The 23,624-nt window shown below is 40.4% G+C and overlaps 1 protein-coding gene across 9 annotated transcripts in view; it reads left to right on the top strand.

The window, feature by feature from the left end:
• Nucleotides 1-23,624, top strand: part of TNIK (TRAF2 and NCK interacting kinase) — a 363,868-nt gene that overhangs the window by 196,706 nt on the left and 143,538 nt on the right. For all 9 annotated transcript variants that reach the window (XM_019735248.3, XM_019735239.3, XM_074327892.2 and 6 more), the window contains one exon: nt 16,649-16,705. In XM_019735248.3, coding sequence (XP_019590807.2) covers nt 16,649-16,705 — 57 coding nt within the window. The remainder of the gene's footprint in view (nt 1-16,648; nt 16,706-23,624) is intronic.

Below are 23,624 nucleotides of genomic sequence, written 5' to 3'. Positions count from 1 at the left end.
TCCTTCCTTTTCCAAATCATTTGCTTTACTGTTGTATTCCCCAAGAGTACCTGAGAATATTGGCAATCCATAAAAAGATCATACATACATAATTATTGGTGTATTTAAATGCAAATAGTTAGGAAGCTTATACAAATTTTTCTAAGTAGCTTCCGTCCTCCGTTTTCGTAATCTCATAGTAATTTCAAGTGTCTTGAAATCTAGACAAGCTCCTATGATATATTGGAGAGAACCAGTAAGTTGTTATCCTATTGCAATTGAATTAATTTTTCTAGTAAGTGAAGTATATTAAATATGGGAATGTTGATTAATAAAATACAATGATAGTGTTCATTTCCATATGACCTCTGTACACAAACAGAGTAAGGCAGAGGCCAGCAGATTAAATTTCAAATTGAAAAATGTAAAATTTTTCCTAAAAGTTTGTTCACCTAAAGCTGTAGTAGAAATAGTATATGGCCAGACTAAAGAGCGATTTTGTACTGGCAAATATAAATTGGAGTACCGGAAGTCCCTTTTTTGCTATCATTTATTAAACTCTTTGAGAAAAGTCTCCCCCTCCCCACCCCCCAGGATAAGTGACTACATTCGAGAATGTATTTAGAATGTTGATCATTTGAGTAAAAGAGTGTCTTTGCTGAGAATCGTATAGCACTAAGCACAAAGTTAAAATTGTATCATCACTTTAAAAAAAACAGCTTTTCTAAAAATCTCAATCCTCTTCAATTTTTGTATGCAACATGATTGTTCTTGAAGGACCTTACAAAGTAAATTAAGGAAGAATATTCTGGATCTAATAAAAAGGGTTCTCTCTCAATGAAACAGGATAGATTTCTTTCTTGCTATTTTTCTTTAAGGTAATTATTGTGTTTCATAAGGACAACATATATGAGAGATTTTCTTTTTAATGGTGTCATCCCCCAAATAACTTGATGCCATGACACGATGTTAGTTATGATTGATTTTAAAGAACCCTCTAAAAATGAAACAAAGAGGGGGTAAAACTTACGTTTTTATAAATCTTTTAGGAGTAAAATCTATTAAAATGAAATTAAACTGCAAGTAGTGCAAAACATTTCAATAATTTTAATAATTGTGATTATAATTCAGACCCCACAGAGATGGGCACAGTGTTTTATATATAATAGATGCTTAGTAAGTAGTCTATGAATTTAAATTTTAATCAGCAGGGCTGCCATGTTGTTCAACTCTAGGAAGCACCATTCCTGTAGCAAAGAATATGGAAAAGAATATGTACCACTCATATAGCAAAGAATAGTGTTACTTGAAGTTGTGTGACAATGTGGCTTGTGAATACATAAGAGGGTGTTTTAACTTATTATAATTACTGTGTTCATTTTATGTGAAATTAGTAGATTTTCTTCACACGACCTTACTTTGTAAAAACTTGACTACATTCCAACGTGCACTGAAATCTATTTCAATTAACAATAATGATGCCTTTTGGGAAAGCTTTTATTGACTGTCATTTTGCTTAATAGTGGAATATCGTACTATTGTACTTATGATATATTGTGAGCCTCTGAACAGAAATTGTCAATGTTAGACAGCTCCATTGGAAGTGATCATGAGCCAGACAAATGAAATGTAGACTCAATAAGGTGAGTCATAAAAAGTCACTCATCTGTTTGCTCCTGTTTGTATTTTTGTCCAGTAAGGGAAAACAGGCATAACAAGTATTTCTATTTCCTTTATTTATAAAACATATGAAAAGTTAAAGAGATTTGCCTAAAGCCTTATTGAAAAATTGAAAACAGATCAGACTTTGAATAGAATATGTGTGTGTGTGTGTGTGTGTGTGTGTGTTTTTAGCTCCTTCAGTTTCACTGCATTTACTGTCTTCCAAAGATTTTTCATGACTTCAAAATTTGTTTTCTAAAATGTATTCTTCTCAAAAGCTTTCAAACAATATTTTAAAATGTAAAAACAGAAATAGAGAATGTTTGAAAAAGTGTGATCTAAGCTTTTTAAGCATAATGTGTACAATTTTGATGTAGTTTTCAATAGTCAGATCTATAAACTGTTGAATGTCCATCAATAATTAGTAAATTAATACATTATCTTATTGACATTAAATTATAATCGTTTAATGGTTTGTTAAATCTAAGACAGATTTCTAGTTGAGTTCCTGAGGTATCATAAGGTATATTTAAGTAAGGAAAGACTCTAAGTTATGTTATTTGCTTAAATGAGCACCATTTTGATTCTTTTTTTTTTACCATCCCTTCTGAAGACAGAAGCCACCTAAAGCATTAATGTTGCAAACACAAGAGTGCTGGGCTAAATGCCAAAGAAGTGCACATTGATACTGATCTTCTGGATGGTAGGCAAATACCTAAGGCTCAAGGTAACACAAATCAGGTCCTGGTAGCTAGGCTTAAATTAGACTTGATATTTGAGTCTTTGGCCATATGCCGATAGCTGTTCCACAGCTGGAAATGAAGAAGAGGAGGAATGAAAAGCAATTCTTCATTCTTTTGTGTAGGCGACCTTAGCTGATTGAGGTCTGAAAGGTTTAGGCGAAGTTGCTAGCTCTATCTTTCCACATTTGTGTCAAGAAAAGGTTGTCAATGTTCTCATTGGTTCAAAAAGCACAGCCTCATCCTTATTGGTTACCTAAAAGGTTGATCTATTGACTGCTGCTAGCAGCAGCTTTTCAGTGCTCTGTATTATATAATTTGCCAAACCATGTTGCTAATATCTACATAAAACCATTATATATAGTTACACAAATAAATCTTCCTAGATAAAATATACTCTGATTATCAGGCATATAAATTTATAACTCTGTTATTTACCCTTTAAGCTTTAGGGAGAATTTTAAATAAAATAAAAAAAGAGGGAGGTGATACATTCTTGCTTGCTTGTTTATATGCAAGGCTGATCTGAAGGGAAAATGTGACCTGCAAAAAAGTGGCTTCTCTGAGCCCCAATTTCCTTATTTGATGACAGTGCTTGTTCTGTCAGAGTTGTTTTGCCTTTAAAGAAGAGATGCAATGATATTTACGAAAAAGACAGAAGGATTTGAAAAAGTGATTCCACAAAGAGATTCAGAATTCATTCTTTCAGCACACGTTGATTGAACGCAGGCACTGCTCTGCTGCTGAAGACAGAGGGGTAAACAAGACAAAGGGAAGTGTCTGCCCTCGAGACCCCTCCATTTTGGAGAGAGAGATGTACAGTATACATGATAAATTAATCAATCGTATACTTTGTTAGATGGAAGCAGGGAAGGAGGACAGTGAGAGTTAGGGCAGAGTTGAGATTTTAGATAGGTTACAATAGTTTAATGGTTTGTTACTCCTGGAGAAGGTGACTTCTGAGTCAAGATCTGAAAGACGTGAGCTAGCAGAATAGAAGGAAGAACAGTGGAAATGCGTGTTGGAGGAGAGGAAGAAAGGCCCAATACCTGGAGTGTGGCGAATAATGGGGCCGGTGGTTTTGGGGGTCCCAGGAGTTGAGGACAGACATAGAACCTCATAGTAACACTAAAATCACTGCAATATCATCAGTATTTACCCAGTCATGATACGTGTGAGCGCGTGTGTTTAATCGTTGTTATTTTATACCTGTTTTAAAGCAAGGAAACCGTGGACCAAAAGTAACTCTAGGCCCAGGAAGTCACACAAGGGCACCCCATGCCTCCCCCAAAGCCTTTCCCCCAAACTTCCGCATCCCCCCAAAGGGCCTGCGAAGCTCCAGTTCAGATGGGTGATTGTCTCCTAGATTAGGGGAAATCCCTGCTTGAGAAGATTGTCAGAATAGTCAGCAAGGTGCTTTCCTTGCCCTTCTCGCAATCCCTCATCAATCAGTCTAAGCTGGAAGCAGGAAAATGAGGTGTGAGGGAAGAATTTCACTAGAGTCAGGGAAACTTCGCCCTCCTTGAGAGAGAGCTACCTGACAGGTCACAGTTGGATTGCAGCTAAATTTAGCTGCAAATCAATGTGTTTGCTAACTAGTCAGCTACACGCCTGGTCTGGCCTACTCAGAACTCCAGGTATGTCATATTTACTTAAAAGAGCTCTCGTTTTTTTCTCAGGGTGTCATCATATTTCTCCCACCTCCCCTCCTCCAAGATTTTAGACATACGTGTTCTCAGCATTATTGTTGGAGGGAGGGTATAGGTTTCTGAGAGGCTCCAGGAGTACGTCCTCCCAGCTGCTAGCTTCCCAGGGATTATGTGTTTGCTGACAAATTGCTGTTGTCCATGCTGGCCACTACTTTGAAAGGTTATGAATATGCGAGAGCTGTCCTGCATTTGTAAAATGGCTTCCAGTTTTCAGGTGTTCTTTTTGTCCTCTTGCCCTCCTACCCAAAGAAGGATTTGCAGGCCTTCGCTTGAAAGCACGCTTGCTGATGCAGTCTGTGCTGACACGGAAGCCTTCTGTTGGGGGGTGAGAGTCTCAGCCTGTGCAGCGATCTGGGTCTTCCACCATGGCAGTTGGAATAGCACTGTGCCGTTACCATTTCTCTCAGACACCGTGGAGGAGCCACACTGGGTGCTATTCTCCGCCACCTTCAATAAGCTTGAGTTCTTTAATTCACAGAGACCTGAAAGGTGGTGAATGGTTGTTAAAATATAGTGTTGCTCATCTTATTTTTTCTTAAAAAAAACGCATTCTGCTTTTCTTATTTCTTGGAAACAGATCACTTACAACAGTGGAAAGTTTCCTATATCCTTTCATTTGAAGAACTTGTTGGATAAAGTGGAACACCTTTAGTCTTATATAATTGCCCTTTATATTTTAAGCGTAAAGCTTTATCATGATTTACATTTTGATGAAACAAAATAATGTAATGCATTCCTGAATCCAGCTACCAATAGTTAAAAACATAACAACTGAACACTTGAGTAGAGGGAAAGAACATATCATATACACACTGTGAAGAGTTATGGAGAAGACCCAAAGAGTTTTGAGAAATGAAAATAGGATATCTTTCGAAAATTAATGTAATTAGCAAAAATGATAACTTTCTGTCAAATATCATAAACCAAATTATATTTAACCCCAATACTACCTCATCGGTTTGTTTTTTGTTTTTTGCTGTTTTGTTTTTTTTAATTTAGGAATCCTGCTTAATTGGGAGATAGTGAAGATTTTGGAGTTGGCCTTTACACAACAAAAGTCAGATGGAAAGTGATCTCACGGGATGTTGGTACTACTTATGCTCTAAAAGGCCATGGGTGTTGGAATTTGAGAAATATGAGCCTCATTTGTAAACGCTGCTAAGCAGAGAAAGAACAATGCCACTTCCATCTCCCCCCCACCCTCTCCCCTCATGAGAAATCCCTGAAGGCCAGGCCTTATCTTTTGATCTTTGTAACCTTAGTGCATTGGGGGATATGACCTTTAATAGAATCCAACATTCATTGAGCACCGATTAAATGTCAAATTCTTTTAAAGCAGGGTTTGGCAATCTTGGCCACATTGACATTTTGGGTCCAATAATTCCAGGTTGGGGGAGGGGGTTGTCCTGTACATTATAGCAGGTTTAGTAGCGTCTCTGGCCTCTACCCACTAGATAATAATAGCAGCAGTTATAACATTCAACAAATATCTCCAGACATCCCCAAATGTCTCCTGGAGGCGGGGCCAAAATTGCTCCTTAAAGGGTGCGAGGTAGAGAGTTTTTAAAAGGTAAAACATACACAACTGCTTAAAGCTTCCATCCCCCCAAAATCTATATTTACATCTGTATCTATAGTTGTAGGTATAGCTATGTGTCTGTATACACACATCATTACAGTATTCCTTCAGAGGAGGCATTTCGTTGCAATGCCTTTTTTTCGTAGGAATCATTATGACTGCAGTAAATTGCTCACTAAAATTCATCTGTCACCTGTGGTCCTGCTTAGATACAACTAAAGCCTATTGAAATTGATTTTTGTGTCAGCCACAGAGCAGGGATTCAAGCACATGAAAGCTTCCCTTTCATTACTAGTCTTTTCCCCCCGAATTACTTTAGATTTGGTGGGCCCTAATTATATTCTAGTGCTTTTCTTGCTGACATTTCTTTTGTTTTAATTAAAACTTCTGGGGGTTTGAGGACACTGTGGGAGAGGGTTTATTCATCAACAGCCCTAATAAAGAGTCAAATGAGTCCCTATGTGTGTTCCTGACGCCCCAAGAATGATAGCTGGGAACACTGTGGTCCTTTCCCTTTGTTTTTCTCACAGCACCGATGTGCTCCTTTCTCTACCCGCACAGCTTCAAGCTTCAAGACCTGCTCTCACTGCTGCCACAGACGTCCTGTTTATTAAGTGACCCAGGCAGCGCTGTGGGTGGACCGGCTTCCTATCGAAGCCATAAATTAGGTGAAATGAAATGCAGCACTGTCTTTTCATTATTATTATTTATTTCTGCCCCTGTGCCTACGATTCCTCCTGGTGCAAAGCCAGACCCGCCCACTCCGGACCACGTGGTTGTAAATCTCTGACCATAGGGGCCTGTGTCGGGCTGCAATTGACAAACCTATGGGAGGCCTGGATAGAAGACATAATATATCTTTTTAATCTGCAGCTGGGAGGTGGGATGGGATGAGCAAAGGGTCTGCCAGAGGTCGTGAGGGGAAGGCAGAGTTGCCTCATAAAATAGGACTTAGAGAGGGAGTTATTGATTCGAAATCTAGAAAAATGACCTGCCCTTCCCGAAGAACAGTTGTGTCTGCCCTGCCTCGAGTTAGTATTCTCACAGGAAAAGGGGAAGCCGAGATGGAGGGTTTCTATAGCAGGGCGGTGTCTGGACCTTGCTTTTCCCTTGTCATATCTTTCTCTCCCTGAGCATTTCCTCAGGTAAACTGTGAGGTTATGAAACACAGAATACTAATGTCTGCTCAAGCCTCCAGGGCTCACTCCTATGGTCCAGTGTTAGTTAACGCTTGAAAAAGAAAACAAAAACAAAGCCTTCTTGAGCAAAACACTCACATCAGGCCGTGTGGCTTCTTCCTCCAGTTGTGATTCCAGGAGACATTCTTATAGTTTCTTTTTTCTTAAGAAAAAAGCCTTCTGCCACTTTTAAGAAGGCATTTCCCGGAATTCTATCAGGCTCCTCCCAGGTTAAGCACGTAATGGATCCCTGGGGTCCCTGGGGTCTCTCTGATCGCTGGGATTGGAGGCTGTTTACAAGGTCCATGAGGCCTAGAAGCTTCATGTTTCCCAGCATGATTTAGCACCTGCTCTTTCCAAGATGCTGTCCTATGCAGTGTCAGAGAATTACCCAAACAAAGGTCCCTGCCTTTGAGGAATTTTTGGTTCTAGTGTGTGGAAGTCAGGTGCCTGCTGGACTGAAGGTCCAAACTAGGGAAACTCAGAGAAGAGATAAGTTGTTTCTAATACATCTCACATAGACTACTGTAAGCTATTAAGAGCACACACTGTTACACTTAATTTTTTTATGGGCTGCATCAAGAACTGTGCATCTTTGTATCTTAAAGGGATTCCTGACTTCTCTGCTGTGCTATACCTGTGTATTCTAAAACACTTGTGCCTGGAGTATGAAAATCTCAACCCACCCCACCCCCCGTAAAAAACAAAAACAACCATTGGGAAGCAGCATAGGGTTGTTTACTTTTACTTTTAAAAATGAAGATCTTTTCATTAAGGACATTGTAACGCCAAAAAAAATGTAAGCCTGCTTAAATTGACTATCTCTGGCTTTCCGAAAAAATTCACATCAGGGTCTTTATTTTTATGTTTTGACTAAAGGTGGGTATAAACTTCATCCTGGACTGGTGTCCAGGAACCAAGGCTTTTAAACGCCGTCTAAATCCCCAGGTGCCCCCGGACTCAGGACAGGGAAGGCTGTTGTGCTGGGTGGGGAGGCAGGCACACTCGTATGCTATCCCTTTCCTTTGAACCCCCATATCTAGGGAGTGTAGTCCTCCTAGAAATTAATGTACAAAAGCCATAAACGATTGTGGTAATTCTGTGGAATAAATGAGAGGAGCGCTAGTAAGATCTTTAGTTTTGTGCTCATTTTTTTGGATTGAGAGAGGAGGTTACTGGGAAATGTGTTCTTGGCTTACGGCCACGGCCAAGAGACTAGTTCTGCTACTTTTTTGAGTTCTCGTCACCCCACAGTCTGTCTGCTTTGTCACTGCTGTCACTTCAGCTGTGCGTGCCTTTCCTGGGTACAGGCATCAGGCTCTCTGCCATGGAATCTGCATACATTAACGACTGTCTGCTAAAAATTGTGACTATTTAATTTTTTTTCCTGTAATCATCCATTTTCATTTACAACTGGAGCCAAACTGGCAGCCATGAAGACGGAGAATCCTCGTCTCTAACAAAGAAAGATGAGATGTAGTCTTTTCTTCCCCACCCTGTGGCTGCGAGCAAGCTTTAATTCTCAGCTGGCCCAGCCCTGAACGATCTTGAAAACAATCCATTTTCTGCTCTCAGAGGTGCCAAGCAGAGGAATTCACAGGGAATGGTGCTGAGATGGAGAACTGAAGCGTGGGAATTGTCCTGTATGGGTACCTTGCTTTATCTTTGCCACGGCCTGGGTGCAGTGATGGCCGGGTCATAGATCTGCCTCCATGGAGAGGAAGATTTTTTAAGCTACTGATGAACGGCACATGCAGGCCAAGGAAAAATAGAGGCCTCATGTAACCCGGAATAGACACACTGCCAAATATATTCTGTGAATGTACGTGTTCCATGATCATAAGGATTTTTGGAGCCTTTCACAAAGTTGTTCTGGGTGCCTCTTTGGATCAAGATAAATTCTATCAAAGGAAGGTAGCATTCCTGAAGATGTCCAAATAGGTACCTTAACTATGCTTTAATCTTACCTGTGAGTGTGAAACCAGAGTTCACCTTCATTCTCATCATTATAGTTCAGAGGGGAAACTAAACCCAATTTCTAGTTTTCTCTCTGTGATCTATGGAGAGATGAATTAGCCTCTCTGTAGAGTTTAAAGGAACTTCATCCAGTTAATTCATCTTCCAACTTATTTTGGGTGAAATGATTGTAATTTCTGCTCACAACCCCACCCCATCTGCTGCTATACACGTTGCGGCTGGATAAAAATGTGGTCGGCTGAGGGGAAGGGGAGAAACAGATGTGGACATATGGATGGTATTGATCAATAACCCCAGTACAACCCTCAAATCTCACTCCCTCATTCAATCCATTATCTAGCACATACGCACAGAGTTCTTGCTGTGTCAAGCGCTGTAGGAAGCGTGCTGATTCATTCGCAAACCTTGGTGATTTGACCTCCTTTGGACTCTTCTCACCTTCTCTGTAACTTCCATGCTCGTCCAAGTCGCCATCATCTCTGAAATGAAGTACTAAGTAGCAGGAGTATAATTGTGACTCTTCATCATCTTTTCTGGTTTCCTTTATTCTCTGCCTAGCCCCCACAGTGATCTTTTCAAAATGAAAACTTGACGACTCTACCCCCTTGCTTCAAGCCCTTCAGTGACTGCCCATTGGTCTTAGGATAAAGACAGACCTCAAAGTGACCTGTGAGCCCCTGCGTGGACTCACTAAACATTTACTCTCTACTCCAGCCATACTGACCTGCATTCAGTTACTTGAGTGCTCTAATAACTATACCACAGGACCTTTGAACATGGTGTTCTTTTTATCTGGAATATGCTTCCCAATGCTTGACTTAGTTTATTCTATTCATCTTTTAGATCAGAGCTTTTCTTAAACTTTTACCCCAGATCCAGTAAAAAAATATATTATTTTACATTGATAACCAAGAATACATGTATAGATAGATAGATAGATAGATAGATAGATAGATAGATAGATAGATAGAGTCTTTCATTGAGTTTCCTAGGAAACAGATTCTGAGGACAGAGATTTGCTTGTCAGAGTGTTTTGGGGAGTGCTGTCAGTATCGACACCTGTGAGAGAGTGAAGACAGATTTGGGCAGAGGACGGAGTTGAATGCAGTTACAAAGCACTAGGCAGTACCCCAAAAGGAGTTCTGGATCTGGGATGGCCTTCAGCGTTGTTCCACGTTGATGTAAGGGATGCAGGCTTTTGTATTCCTATATCTACCAATCGTTGAATGCTTGCTGCCTCTAGGTAAGGTGCATTGCCTTAGACAGGGAGCAGGAGCTTGAGTCCAGCTGCCATCTTTGGCTAAGAGAAATTCCTGGAAAGAGACTCAGAGAACCTCAGTCTTGAAGGGGGGACAGAGGGGCCACACCACAGTGTACACTACAGTCGATCCCTTGTGAAGCTTAGATCCACTTGCTTTGTATAAGTTCTATAAATAACTCCTGTAGGATTTTGGCTGGTCTGCCTTTTCCTAGGCAAAGTGATAACCCCCCACCATTATATATTCTCTAATGGTTGCAACCGTTGCTCATCTGCCTCCTCCAAGGCACGTGATTCCTCATCTTTGCTGGTCTTTATGGCAGACTTGTTGGGTGACCCAGACCCTCATTCCTGAGAAGTCGGCGCTCAACATGACTTTCTCAGGCTTGACTGCGCTGTTATTCATTAACCTAAATAAATAAATAAATAAATAAATAAATAAATAAATAAATAATTGGGTGCCATATAAAAAGACTTATCTTCTACAGCCAGAGAGTAGAAAACGCTGAGAACCAGACCCAGGAATCAGTTATCAGGGTACAAGAAAAGCCCGACTGGGAAGCAATGAGACTCTGAAACTTGGCATGGAGACATCTACATTGATGCATTGAAAAGCTCAAAACTCCTGTCCCCGGGAGCACTCTGAGCCCACAGAGGTGATTTCTCCGTCTTGTTTGAAGACAGTGCACACAGCTCAGGATTTAACTTCATCTCCCTTTTGATGCTCACACATTGCCTTCAGTTGATGATGAATCACCCTTATCTTTTCTTTGTCTTTCTCCAGCACATTAGTGGCTCTCAGCAAAAGCCATCTGATTCCATTTTTTTTAAAACTAGTATTTCCTCTGGATCTCTCAAAAGTCTGCAATATTGGACTCACCAGTGTATTCCCCGGCACTGTATCCTACTCCATTTCCCCTCTAGTGAACATTTGACAGTGACACTGCCCCAGTGTGCCAGGGGCAATCAGTAAGCTGCCTGCCCCCAGGGATAAGGGGCTCATTGACAACCACTCTGACAGCCTGTTTCTTTAGGCCATTCCTGGCACCAACTTTTTTAGGTAGGGTTCCCCTGGAAACAGATCCTGAGATGGAGATTTATATGCAGGGATTTTACTGGGCAGTGTTCTTAGGATCTACACCTGTGAAGAAAGTAGGATTGTGCAGAGACAGTAGATTAACTGCAACACAGTGTCAGCAAAGACCTCAGCCATCCTGTGGGGTGGCCAGGAACTGAGATGACCCTCCAGAACTGTCCCACTTTACAATAAGAGGGCTGGGCCTTTATACTCCTGTCATTGAAGTCTTCTGTCTTCAGGAGGGAGCATGACCTTGGGCAGTGCTCTTTTGGCTGAGGGCAGTTACCAGAAAGGGCCTTGGGTGACAGCTGCCAGGTACTTCAGTCTTCAAGGGAGAATCTGGGTGGTGTACTACAGCTCAGTGATGGATGGATGGATGGATGGATGGATGGATGGATGGATGGATGGATAGATGGATGGATGGATAAATAGGTAGATAGATGTAACTGTAACATTTGATTCATGAAATAACAGCTGCCTTGCTACATGTTCTACATTGTGATTATTTTTTGCTATTTGAGTTGATTTATTTTTGTGGTTCTTGTGATGTACATTTTGAAAATCACTGTGGGGTTATTATCAGACGCTCTGGAAACACAAAGGTAGGGCCCTCACTTGCAATTAGGAAATTGCAGGTCTTCTTCTGAGATCTAATCTAAGCTAAGCTTGAAGAGCCAAAAACATGCTACCTACGTGTGAGCCCTTGGATGGGGCAGGGGAGGGGAGGGGCAGGGATGGGGCGGGGGAGGGGGCGGAGATGGTGGGTGGAGTGTCTGCATTTTCCACAGTCCTGGTTTGCTTATGTGCTCTGCCGGAAACAAATGTATTTTGGTGACCTAGAAATGAAAGTACTCTTTCTTCCAGGCTAGCCTCAGGCTAGCAGCTCTAAAGCCTTCGTGCTGTTCCTTAGCAAATAAAGAACAGCCATCACAGGGTACAGACTTACATGGCTATTTCAGACCAAACAATTGATTTTCTCTTGCATTTATTTTTAGGGAGGAGGTAAAGGGGTAGAGTACTATAATCCTTGGGTGATCTAAATTTTACCTTGAAGTTGAGTTATTCTGTATGGAACAAGAATCAGTATAGTTCTTTACCTCAAACATGAGGTAGAGGAAAGGCAGTAGTGGGGCACAGTGGGTTTGTGTGTCAGCAAACCAGGCTGGACCACGCCCATCAGCTCTTGAGTGACCCTACAGCCTCTGCTTTCCTTAGTTTGATGCCCTTTCTTCCTCCTTTCTTGTTGATGGGCTTTTTATTCTTGAGGATATGATTGACATTACTTAGGCTTTGGGTCCTACTGAAATTCCAGTTTTGTTTTTCTAGATTTAGTCTGTTATTTTTGTTATTGTTATTTCAGTGGAAGAAAATCTTCATTTTTTTAAATTAAGAAATGACTCAGCAACTGCAATATGACAGCATTTTTGTTTCCTAGTTTTTGTGGAGAAACATTTTTTAACTATTTTGTATGCCTTTAAAGTCACCCTCCACCCCAGAATTTAATTTTTAGTCCTTGGTTGAGTATGTATTTTAGATCCAAACTGAGATGGAGTCTTAGGTTTACATTTATTATTTCTCTCATAAGTGGAAATAACTTAAAATTAAGAGCAATATTACATTTTCACTTCAAAATTCTCCCATTACAATATCCTTCCTTGTTGGCTTGTTTATGTGAGAGAGAGATGAATGGTTCGATGTTTAACTCAAGTTAAGTAAAATATGAAAAGAAAGTTTGTTTAAAAATTGTTTGGACATTTTAGTGATAAGAATTTCTAATCCAGGAACCGGATGACAGACGTGGAACAGAGGAGAGAGTGTCCTGGGTTTAGGTCCTTATTAGTCGTGAGATTTGTCGTCATCTCTCACAGGAGGGTATTGGACAAAGTGGCTGAAGGGCTCTTCCTACTCAGTTTATCTGTGATTTTATGAAGTTGCTTCTTTAAACACTGCGTTCACAGTGACTGTGCCTCAGGCTTCTACTGATCTTTAGGTCAGCTGACTCCTGGCCATTCCTTCCAAGTCGGCCTCAGTCAGGATCCTAATTGGGTTTGACATTCTCCGGTGATGTAAAAAGTATCCAGTGAGTTAAACATCAAGCTGAGGAGCCCCCTTTGGGGCCCTACCCCATCAAAGGTTGACAGCTCAGCAGCCTTCCTATTCCAGAGCACTCGGGTGCATTTTTCTGCGACTGAGCTCAGGCTGCTAATTGTTCCATCTCCAAGATCTCATTTAGGCCCCAACTGCCACCCCCGAGGTGTCTTATGCAGTCACCTGTCAGACCCATTGAGAATCGCTGCTTCAGATTGGAAGTGAAACTTGAAATGGAGGAGAAGTACGTTATTTTCTTGTCCAGGGTTACCTTCCATGGCATTAAAGCAGTTCTTAACACAAAAACAACCATGTACCCTACATTCAAAACATAGCAGATACTTAATTTCTTTATTTCATACCAAGAACTGCCCACTGCCTTGTGTTTGAAGTATAAAGTGCATTGCTTGTCTCCTGTCTGTTCCCTGGCCTTGGGCCAGGACCGCGGACTCATCTGCTCAGCTGTCAAGGTCCTGATAAAGAACTAGGTGTTGACGTGTCCTTGAAACAAATTACTCAGAGAAGATACCCGGTTTCTTAAGGAGTTAAAAATCAAGTACAACATTTCTGAAACTGAGTTGGCAGCGGTCCTCAGGGACTCCCACAAGGGAAGAGAGACAGTTGGGAGGCAGAGCTGACCAAGCCCCTGCTTGAACCAGGAGGATTCCATTTAAGAGTTTTTTTGGGGAAGGTTCTGCTGCAAATGAAGCCAGAGAAGAAGGAAGGGAGAGAAAGAAAAACAGGGGGTGGGGTGAACCACTGGTCCTTTGGGCGCAATGAAATAATGGAAACATGGACATAAGTGCACAGAGGTGAAAAGTGATTGACGGTGAGGTTTCAGAGAAGGTGATACTTGAGTTGAATCTAGAAAGAGTAAGTTTGCTGGGGAATCAGGAGGTGAAGGGCATCCTAGGCCAAGAAAACACACCATCAGAAAGGCAAGAAACAATATAGTATATTTAGAAAACACAAAGAGTTTAGTCTTAAGGACCACAGAGTAAGGGCCGGTGGGAGCCAACCCAGGTGGTATGACGGAAAGGGCGACAGGTCTTAGAGGGCCCTGCAAGCCATGTGCAGGCACTGCCTTTTATCAGGCTGTGTGGCCTCATTAAATGAACTTAAAGATGAATGGTGTAGGATATCAACCAGACTCTCTGTGTTTATCCACAGTTCCCCTTCCCTCCTTCAGTGCTTTAGTAGAGAAACAGCCATTGTTTAGGGTATGATTTATGGCCCTAATTGTAATGACTTTATATTCCCAAAGAGAAGCTCTTGATTGCTTTGCTACGACCATCATTATCGCATCACACACTCTTACTGGAACCTGGACAAGCCTGAGGTCATTCAATGTTTATCAACAGAGGGCGCTGTTGCAACTTCTCCCTGTGTGAGATACCCTGTGTGAAGTTAGTATTCCTGGCCCCTGGACATTGAATGGCAGTACCACTTCTCTCCCCACTCAGTCATTGTGAAAACTTAAGTTTCCAAATGCTCCATAGGATGGAAAGAGGTGGTGGTAGCAGTACCTACTCACCTAACCCCCAACCACTGAGCCCTGTCTCCTCACATTTTGCTGACGGGAAAACTGGGCCCGGATGGATTATATGACTTGTTGCAGATGGCCCTGCTGATACTTGAGTTGAATCTAGAAAGAGTGAGTAAGTTTGCTGGGTAGTCAGGAGGTGAGGGGCATCCCAGGCCAAGAAAATACACCATCAGAAAGGCAAGAAACAACATTACATTTAGAAAACACAAACAGTTTAATCTCACGGACCACAGAGTAAGAGCAGGTGGGAGCCAATTCAGGTCGTATGATACAAAGGGGGTCAGGTCTTAGACAAGACCAGAACCTGGACAACAGCCAGGCCCCTGGATTTTGGGCCAGGGCTCTTCATACAGTAACACTCCAGCCCCCTCCCTCAATTTCTTGAAAGTTGAAATAAGTATGGGGGCTGTGCCTGTGACCATATTGGATTACCAATTTAAAGTCTCTTTGCTTGTGCCCTTTCCAGAGTGGGGAGGAAACAGAGGGTGCAGAATGGGGGTCGAAAGGTGAAGGAAGCACTATCACAATCAGAGTGAATAGATGCAAAAAGCTTGAGATACATGAGAAGGAAAAGGGCAGTCAGAACTAATCCTATCACCTCTTCCCACTACAAGTATACACACTTCCATTACCTGTTGTTGTTCACTCATAAACAAGCCATAACATCTATGGTATAGGCAGGCACCCAGTATTCCAGACACTGGAAATACAGTGATGAGATGATCTTTGCCTTCATGAATCTATAACCTAGAAAGGAAGACAACATATAAAATGAATCACGAGACAGGAGCGTAAATAATTATTACCAGCATCTGTTGACAGTTGATCTGTGCCAGACGTGGTCAAGCACTTTATATGCATTGTTTCATTTGATCCCCTCTGCAATACTACTATGAGTTAGGTACTATTATTCTTTCCATTTTTCAGATGAGGAAACTGATACCTAGAAGGTAAAGGGACTTGCCTAAGGTCATGCAGCTGGAATTCGAATCCAGCTGGTTTGGGAAGCAATATTACACTGCCTGACAGCAGTAGTAGGTAAAATGTGTTTTCAAAGCCATATACAAAATGCATTTAGAAGTAATGGTTATTGACCATCTTGGCTGCTGTCTGAGAGTTAGATGAAGAATTTAAGTTTCTCAAGGAGCAAGCAAAGTGAAAGTGGCTCTTCTGGGATTGCCCCCTCACGACCCCTAGTCTCTTCAGATTCTGTGTGGTTTATGCTTCACTGTGGTTCCAGAGACTGAAGATGCCCACTGTGGTCTCTGTTTATGCTCAACACTGTCACTTTGATCATGAGTTTGGATGGCTTGCTATCTGTTTTATTTTAAGCCCCCTTTTAAGGTAAAGATGAATTAACAGTCCCAAATGAATAATAGCAGAATCATATCCAGTTGAGACTGTTACAGTACATGCTATTTTAATCATCAAGGAAAAGAAAGTTCCTTTGCGTAGTGAGTATTTTCTGACAGAGAAGATACTATGTCTCCTCCAACCAGCTCTAGCTCCCCTTCTATATAAATCCACCTTGGAGAGGACATAAAACCAAATTATTCAACATTATCTTATTTTATTTAACTTGACAACCACTGTGAAAACAATCCTAAAAGACAGAGTGATGGAGATGTTTTACAAAAGAAACATTAAATAGAAACTGATCTTCAAAGCAGTTAAGGTGTGTGTGTGTGTGTGTGTGTGTGTGTGTGTGTGTGTGTGTGTGTATCTGTCTGTCTGTCGTCCCCATTGATAGTCTGTAACATTAATCTAGGTAATATTGTTCTTCACAGTTGGAACTGAATGCAAATATTGCTTATCAGAACTAATGTCTTTTTTATTTTATTTTTTTCTACACAGGGTCGACATGTCAAAACGGGCCAGCTTGCAGCCATTAAGGTTATGGATGTCACAGGGGTAATGTATCTTTATCTTGATGTCTCAATAGCTATATATTTATAATGGACAAGTTAGTGATAGAAAAAAATTGTTTTTCAGAAATAGAATCTTTTTAAGCATCTAAGATCTTTCCTGATTTGTGCTTAACGTAAAGAAGTAAGAGTATTCAACAATTCAACAGCTGACCGAGAAGACCATGGGTAAATCACTCTAATTAAATTAGTTACCTACACACTGCCTTATGTAGTTAGAGTGAAGAATAAATAATGTGTGCCACTAATTTCCATAAACACAATAAAGGATATTTGCATGTGAAGACAGAACAAGGATTTGAAGGTATTAAAAGAGTAATACTGAGATTACGCAGAAAAGATGGGTTTTAACATTTTCCCCAAAGGTCTACCTCATAATGGAATGGACAAGAGTCTGGATAGCTCTAAAGTCCTAGTAGATATTTACCATGACTATTTTCCTCCTCACAATATTATTGACCAAATAATCACAATAACTACAAATTCTTAATATTACTTAGAGCAACACTGCAACAAAATTTCTGCCTGGATGATCAAAAGCAATCTAAGGAATAGACTTTATTTGAAACACAATCTTATGCTTTCAATCCTTTTTGCTAGGTCTATTTAAAATATGTTAATGCCTTTTCAAGAATACAGAGCAAAAATCAGACTTGAAAGGACTCAGTGGACATCAAAAGCATGTTAATAATTTTCTGTAGTCCTGGGGATTTTTCTAAGATGTCTGTCTGCTGTACATAAAAGCTAAAAGACCAAAGTCTTCCATTTGGCTGAGACATGGATTATTTATGTAAATAGACAGAGAATGAATTAGTCACACAAGGGTATCAAGAACCAGTACACAAACAAAAAAGGCCCATGGTATGCCTGTATATCAGACTTCAGTTTATACCTTTTTGGCCGTTTGTTACATTCGATAAGTATATATTGTATGTTATCTACCATAATATAACTTTCACTAATTTTCATTTATACCACATATGGTACTGATTTCTTTTCCTTATTTATTATTGACCTGAATTCTTCTTTAAATTGCACAATTTTTTAACCAGTAAAAAATTTTGTTCCTATATTTTGTTAGCACTGAGATAAAGTAGTACTTCCTTTTGTTTGTCCCAGGTACATTATTCAAATTAGGTTGCACACCAGTTCATGTATTTAATCCCAATTCGTTGATAAATTCACCTGGCCTTTACTAAATAAGAAATTGTATGTAGAGCATATCAATTAAGTTTAGATTTTGCCACTTGAAACAGGAAACGCAGGACGACAGAGGTTTACTTATGATGGACGTGTCTTGCTCTCCCACGTTAAAGGAGTGTAGAGTTAAAAGCACGGGAATGTACGGCAGCAGTGCAATGGAGTGGAAAGGTGCTTTTCTGCTCCCTCGTTCTAATGCATGACTTCCACACTTAAGGTCACTTCCATGGTTCAAGATGGTTGTCAGCTTTCCATTGATCACATTCTTTGGCAAGCAAAAAAGGGGGGCAGGGAGAGGAGAATGATAGCTGAAGGGTACAGAAGAGAACCCCTTCCAGTGAAATCTTTTCTACTTACATACAACAATTCTACTTACTTCTGCTAACTGCAGGGAAGCTGGGAAATGTAGTCTTTCATTCTACCAATGTGTGCAGTTAAAAATTTGGGCCCTGTTAACCAGGAATTAAGAACGAATGAGTCCTGGTATGGTCAATTAGCAGGGTCTGACACAAAAGTCAAAATCAAATACTATCAGTCTCTACGTGGAAACCCATTATAAATGTGTAAACCTTTTACAAAACTCCCACCACAAAGCAAATTAAAATTTATTTTGTAATTCTGCCAAAGTCCTATTACGGTATTTTCCTTGGACCGAATAGGATCTCCACGTAATGGGATGCACTTGGCAATTTAATAGCTGCTGGTTGTGGATGGAGTCCAAGACATTCATGCTGTAAAGTTACGTTGTGTAGGTCTGCAGAACTACATGTGTTCCACTGACACCATTAATCTCAGAGCACAAGTGTGCGTAAAGTTGTATGTTAATACACAAAGTATGACTTGAGAGCCCTGGACATTACTTTTCTAGTATCTGCCTCTATTTGGGAGATTTTAATTTGTTGGTGAACCACTTACTATCACTAGACCACCTTGCTTGGAATAAAAAAAGTTACACAGCTGTGTATCCCAGAATATGTATTTTCAGCTTAAGGAGTGTCAGTTAGCCTTTCTGAATTGGGTTTCACAAGACAACTATGCCCTGCAAGAAAATGATTTGAGAGACTATTTCTTCAATCTTTGCAAGGATGGTACAGAGTTAACACCATTTTCAATGCATACAATGGATGCTTTATAGTATTTCGGCTTAATTCTCTTGGGGAACCCCTGTTGAAAGGGCTGGATAGTTTCCCTGATTTAGGCACATCATTGGCCATTATGTAACCACTGACCCTTAACAAAGACAAACATGGATCCACATCAGGAAATGGCTTTCTTATTCCCATGGTATCTGATACAACATCAAGTGACTTTTGTATCACCCCCTTATGCATCACAGTCAACATAAGATTTTCTTTGTGAAACTCATGTGGTGCCCTCAGAAAACAATCTATTTTGTCTTGCTATGTTGTCTTTTGTGTATTATGGAATATTGCAAAAGCTTCTTACCAATTATTATAATTGTGCTCATTATAGCTGCTCTGTTAAAAACTGAGATGAATTCTCAAAGGTCGTCTTTGTTAATTGTTTGCAGTGATCTACTGCAAAGTTACTACAGTTTATTGTCATGAAACTGATAAAGCCATAAGCTTGAAACAAAATTTTAAATTATTATTTTTATTTTATACTTCTTCATATATATACATATATACATACAAAAATTATATATATATATATATATAAAAGGCACAGAGAGAACTGGATATAATGCTTATGTTTTATGTCCCTCCAGTTTTAGATCGGACGCACTTCCAAACTTGCTAATATTTGCTTTGGAATTAGTGCTTAAACTCAGACTAAGTCTTTGAAGTTCTTTTAGTTCCTGAAATAATTATGGGAATTTCTGCATTTTGTCACTTTCTGGGGATTCCCTCTCATCTGGATTTGTGTCCTCTAGATTTGCGAGCAGCATCAGTACAAAATTGGAGCCTCTAGGGCAGTGTCACTCAATGTGAACTAGCAGCATCATTGACGATCAGCACTCTGGGATGTTCCTTAGAAATGCAGATTCCTGGGCCTGAATTTCTGGGTGGAGCCTGAGAACCTGCCTTTTCTACAAGCTTCTCAAGGAGCTTCACATTCACCGAAGTCAGAGGAGCGCTTTTCTGGAGTCTTGTATTTATTGCTTTCTGGCCACCAAGTGTAAAGAGACTATGATTCTTAGATGCACTCCCATCTTCATTTAGACAAAAATTCCTGGTGTAAACTAGTTCCTTTACAATGACACCTTGAAGCCCAAATAGGACTTAACAAGGTAATAAATTAATATCATAAGCTTTCACCTTTACAATGACTGGTTGTGATTGCATTACTCAGGACACTGGATTATAGAACCAAAGCTCCACTGAAACTAAATGAAGCTGAAAACAGAATATATTGGCTTGTGTATATTCAAACAAACAAACAAACAAACTCAGAATCCAGGAAGTCACCTGATGTGATTAGGAATTTTGTCTCTTTCCATCTAGGGCTCTGTTACTCCCCCCCCAGCAGCTTCAGGCTCATGATCTAGTTACTTCATTACCCTTAGTCGTAGCAAAAGTACCAGCCTGAATATAAGTGGCTGGGGTCATGTCACCATCCCTGAACCAATCCCCGTTTCTCTTCAGCCACATCTGGGTTGGGTGCCTAAATCTGGAACCCACCACAGGAACTGAGAGATGGGAAGGATGATGCCTCAAAGAAAAAACCTGAGACCTATTAGAGAAAATGGTGGGAAGGATTCTGGGTAGGCAAAATCAGGAGAATTGTATTACTGTGACATCATATAATAACATTATAGTGGATGTGTTTAAAAATAATTCGGTTCTTAAGTAAAGCACCTGTCTACGTAGTTACATTTTTTATATTTCAACCAAAAATACTAATAATGATAGCTAACATTGATGGAGGGGTTATTATGTGCCAAAACTCTTTTTAAATGTTTTCTATGTATTGATTCATTTAATTCCCTTTTTCATTTACAACATGTAAAACAGATTCCATTATTAGTCCCATGATAGAGAAGAGAAAACCAGGCAAATTAAGTATCTCTCTCAGTGAATGTAACACGTAAATGGCAGAGTGAATCTTTCAGCCGGAGCATTTTAACTCTGTCTTTTAAGTCCATCCTCTTAATGACATTGCTATAGGTCTTCAATTAATACAGAAGGGTATTTAGTGTTTAATTTAGTGTGATGTTTTTCATTAATTTATTCAATCAACATTTACTAGACACCTACTTTATGACAGGCATTGGAAATTGAAAAGGTGGTCCTTTGAAAAGGGTGCTCACAATAACACAACCTTGCCCTAAATACAAGTATGTATAAGTATGTATTAAGTATGCATGAGTATGTATGAGTAAAGCGAGTCCATTTTATAGTAAAGTTATTCATAAACAAAGTTGAATGTGTCAGTGAGGGGTAGTAATTAAGCCTAAGAGGACAACCAACTAGGACATTCCTGGCCAAGGAAACAGCCGGTGCCAAGGCATGGAGGCTGAGAGAACATGGAGCATGTTCTGGAAACCATTACACAGATTAGTTGTAAGATCAAAAAGTGCTGAGGAGAGAGTAATACAACGTGAATCTGAAAAAGTTAAGGCCAAGTTATGAAGGAATTGAATGCTGTGGCAAGGACTTGACCAAGTTTGCAGGCATTTTATTTTCCAAATAGAACGCTTTGATCAAATAGTTTTAGGCAAAAATTCATTATGTAGAAGAGATGTAAGGGGAGTTTTTTGTTGTTGTTATTTTTGTTTTTACAAGGGGTAGGAGGCTGTAAGTCCTAGCCCCTCTCCCCAAATCACTGCTAGAACCAGTGTGGGGGCCAGAAGGTGAATAGCAAAGTAACGTCATGGAAGTTGCCTACTAGAAGGATCTATGTTAAGCTCTGCTTCACTGAGTTTCTATTTCTGTCTAATACATTCCTGTAGGGGAAGCTTATGACCGGTCTGCCTCTCTCTTTGAAGAGTAAGAAAGTAGCCTTCGCCCAGTAGCCTCTGGTAGAGTGCCTTGCCCATAACGAACTTAGTAAATGTTTGCTAAAACTGGACAAAAAGAAAAAAAAATCCATCATCGGTTGTTTGGAAGAGTCAGGGGAACACCTTGCTCTAAGCACGTTTGGTTCCTCACTCCCAAAGGGAGGCAGTTCCGTGGAGTGAATTGTTGCACAGCACATAGTATTATTCATAATAGTAATAACACAACAGTCATGATCAAAATAAAAATGGATAACACTGATTGTTATGTACAAAGCACTGTTCTAAGTACTTAATACAACATATCTTAACTCATTTAATCCTCAAAACAACTTCCATTAGGGGAGCACTGCTATTATATCCATTGTAAAAATGAGCAATAGAAAGCACAAAGAGCCTAAGTAACTTGTCCAAGCCGCAGGGACAGTCAATAACAGAGTTGAAATTCAAATTCAACCAGTCAGGCTGTGCCCACCTTCCCCACAGCCCTGTCATAACAATGAGAAATGGGGGAGTATCACTGGAGCATGGCCTTTACATTCAGATAACTGCCCATGGGAATTGAAGCTATAAGCCACCTCATTTATAGTAGACATTACCCAAATGAGTGACAACACTACTAGGGTTAAAACCTATTGCTTCTGGGTTTCTTGAGCATAGGTCTGTTTTAAAAAAATCATGGCTTTCTTGGGAGTCGTACATTAGTGCAGGCTTGAGTATGTATAAGTAACGTGAAAGATGCACGTCAGACTTGTGTTGTCTACTTCTCTAAGGGACACCACTTCCTTGTAAGAGAGGGCCGGTCGCCTAATGGTAAAGAAGAGCAGTGCAAATTGTCACTCTCATCTGGATGTATCCTAGTTTTGACACTTCATGGCTCCCTTATCTTGAGCATGTTGCTTAATCTTCCCTCTTCCACATGTGTCAACGTGGATCATATCACTTCCCTCATAAAGTTGGTGTGACAAATACAATTATTTGTAAAGCATTGGAAAACAATATGTAGAACACAATGGTCAGTGCATATTGTTATTATTAGGGTGTTTCTTGCAGACATTTTTCATTTTTCTCCCCGTAGCACCAGTGACTCCCATAGGAGACAACGTGCCATCCGGCCTCCAGCTGCAGGGCCTTGGCCATCACTGCTTCTCTGCCAGGAAAAGGGTTCCCTCCTCAGTCACACCGCATCACACCTTTTCTTTCTTCCCAAGTGGATAACTCCCACAAGGCCTTTAGAATTCAGCTCAAACTTAGATTTCTCAGGGCTGTCTCCCCAGATACCCCCAATTAGATCAGCTCCCATCCCTCCCATGTTCGTAAGTTTGCACGCATCTGTGTCATTCCTTGATTTCCATCTGTGTCCCCCAATGGACTATAGTAAGTTACATTGTGACACAGCTTCAATCTGTTATGCCCATGTTCTATTACATTATTCAGAGTTTAGTGCATTGTGCCTGGGACATTGTAGGCATTTAAATGTTTGTTGATTGAATTTATTTAGCTTAGGGCTAACATACACAACCAATCCAGGAGCTGCCTACAGAATGTTGTCGCAAAATCCCGAGTTCTATCAGTGCTGCAATGAAGACACGTGGGCTTAGGCAATTCATTGACCCCTGCTGGGTCTATTTCCTTAGCTCTGTAAAAATATAGTTTGCAGGTGCATGACCCTACCTTGAGATAATTTTAGGGGATCCACACGTGCTTAGTTCTCATTTATAATACATTTTAGCACTTATTATACTAT

Source organism: Rhinolophus sinicus, chromosome 17 (assembly GCF_057876585.1).
Source record: "Rhinolophus sinicus isolate RSI-liver-muscle chromosome 17, RSI-T2T, whole genome shotgun sequence".
Taxonomy (NCBI): Eukaryota; Metazoa; Chordata; class Mammalia; order Chiroptera; family Rhinolophidae; genus Rhinolophus; species Rhinolophus sinicus.
This window is presented reverse-complemented; position numbering and strand designations above follow the sequence as displayed.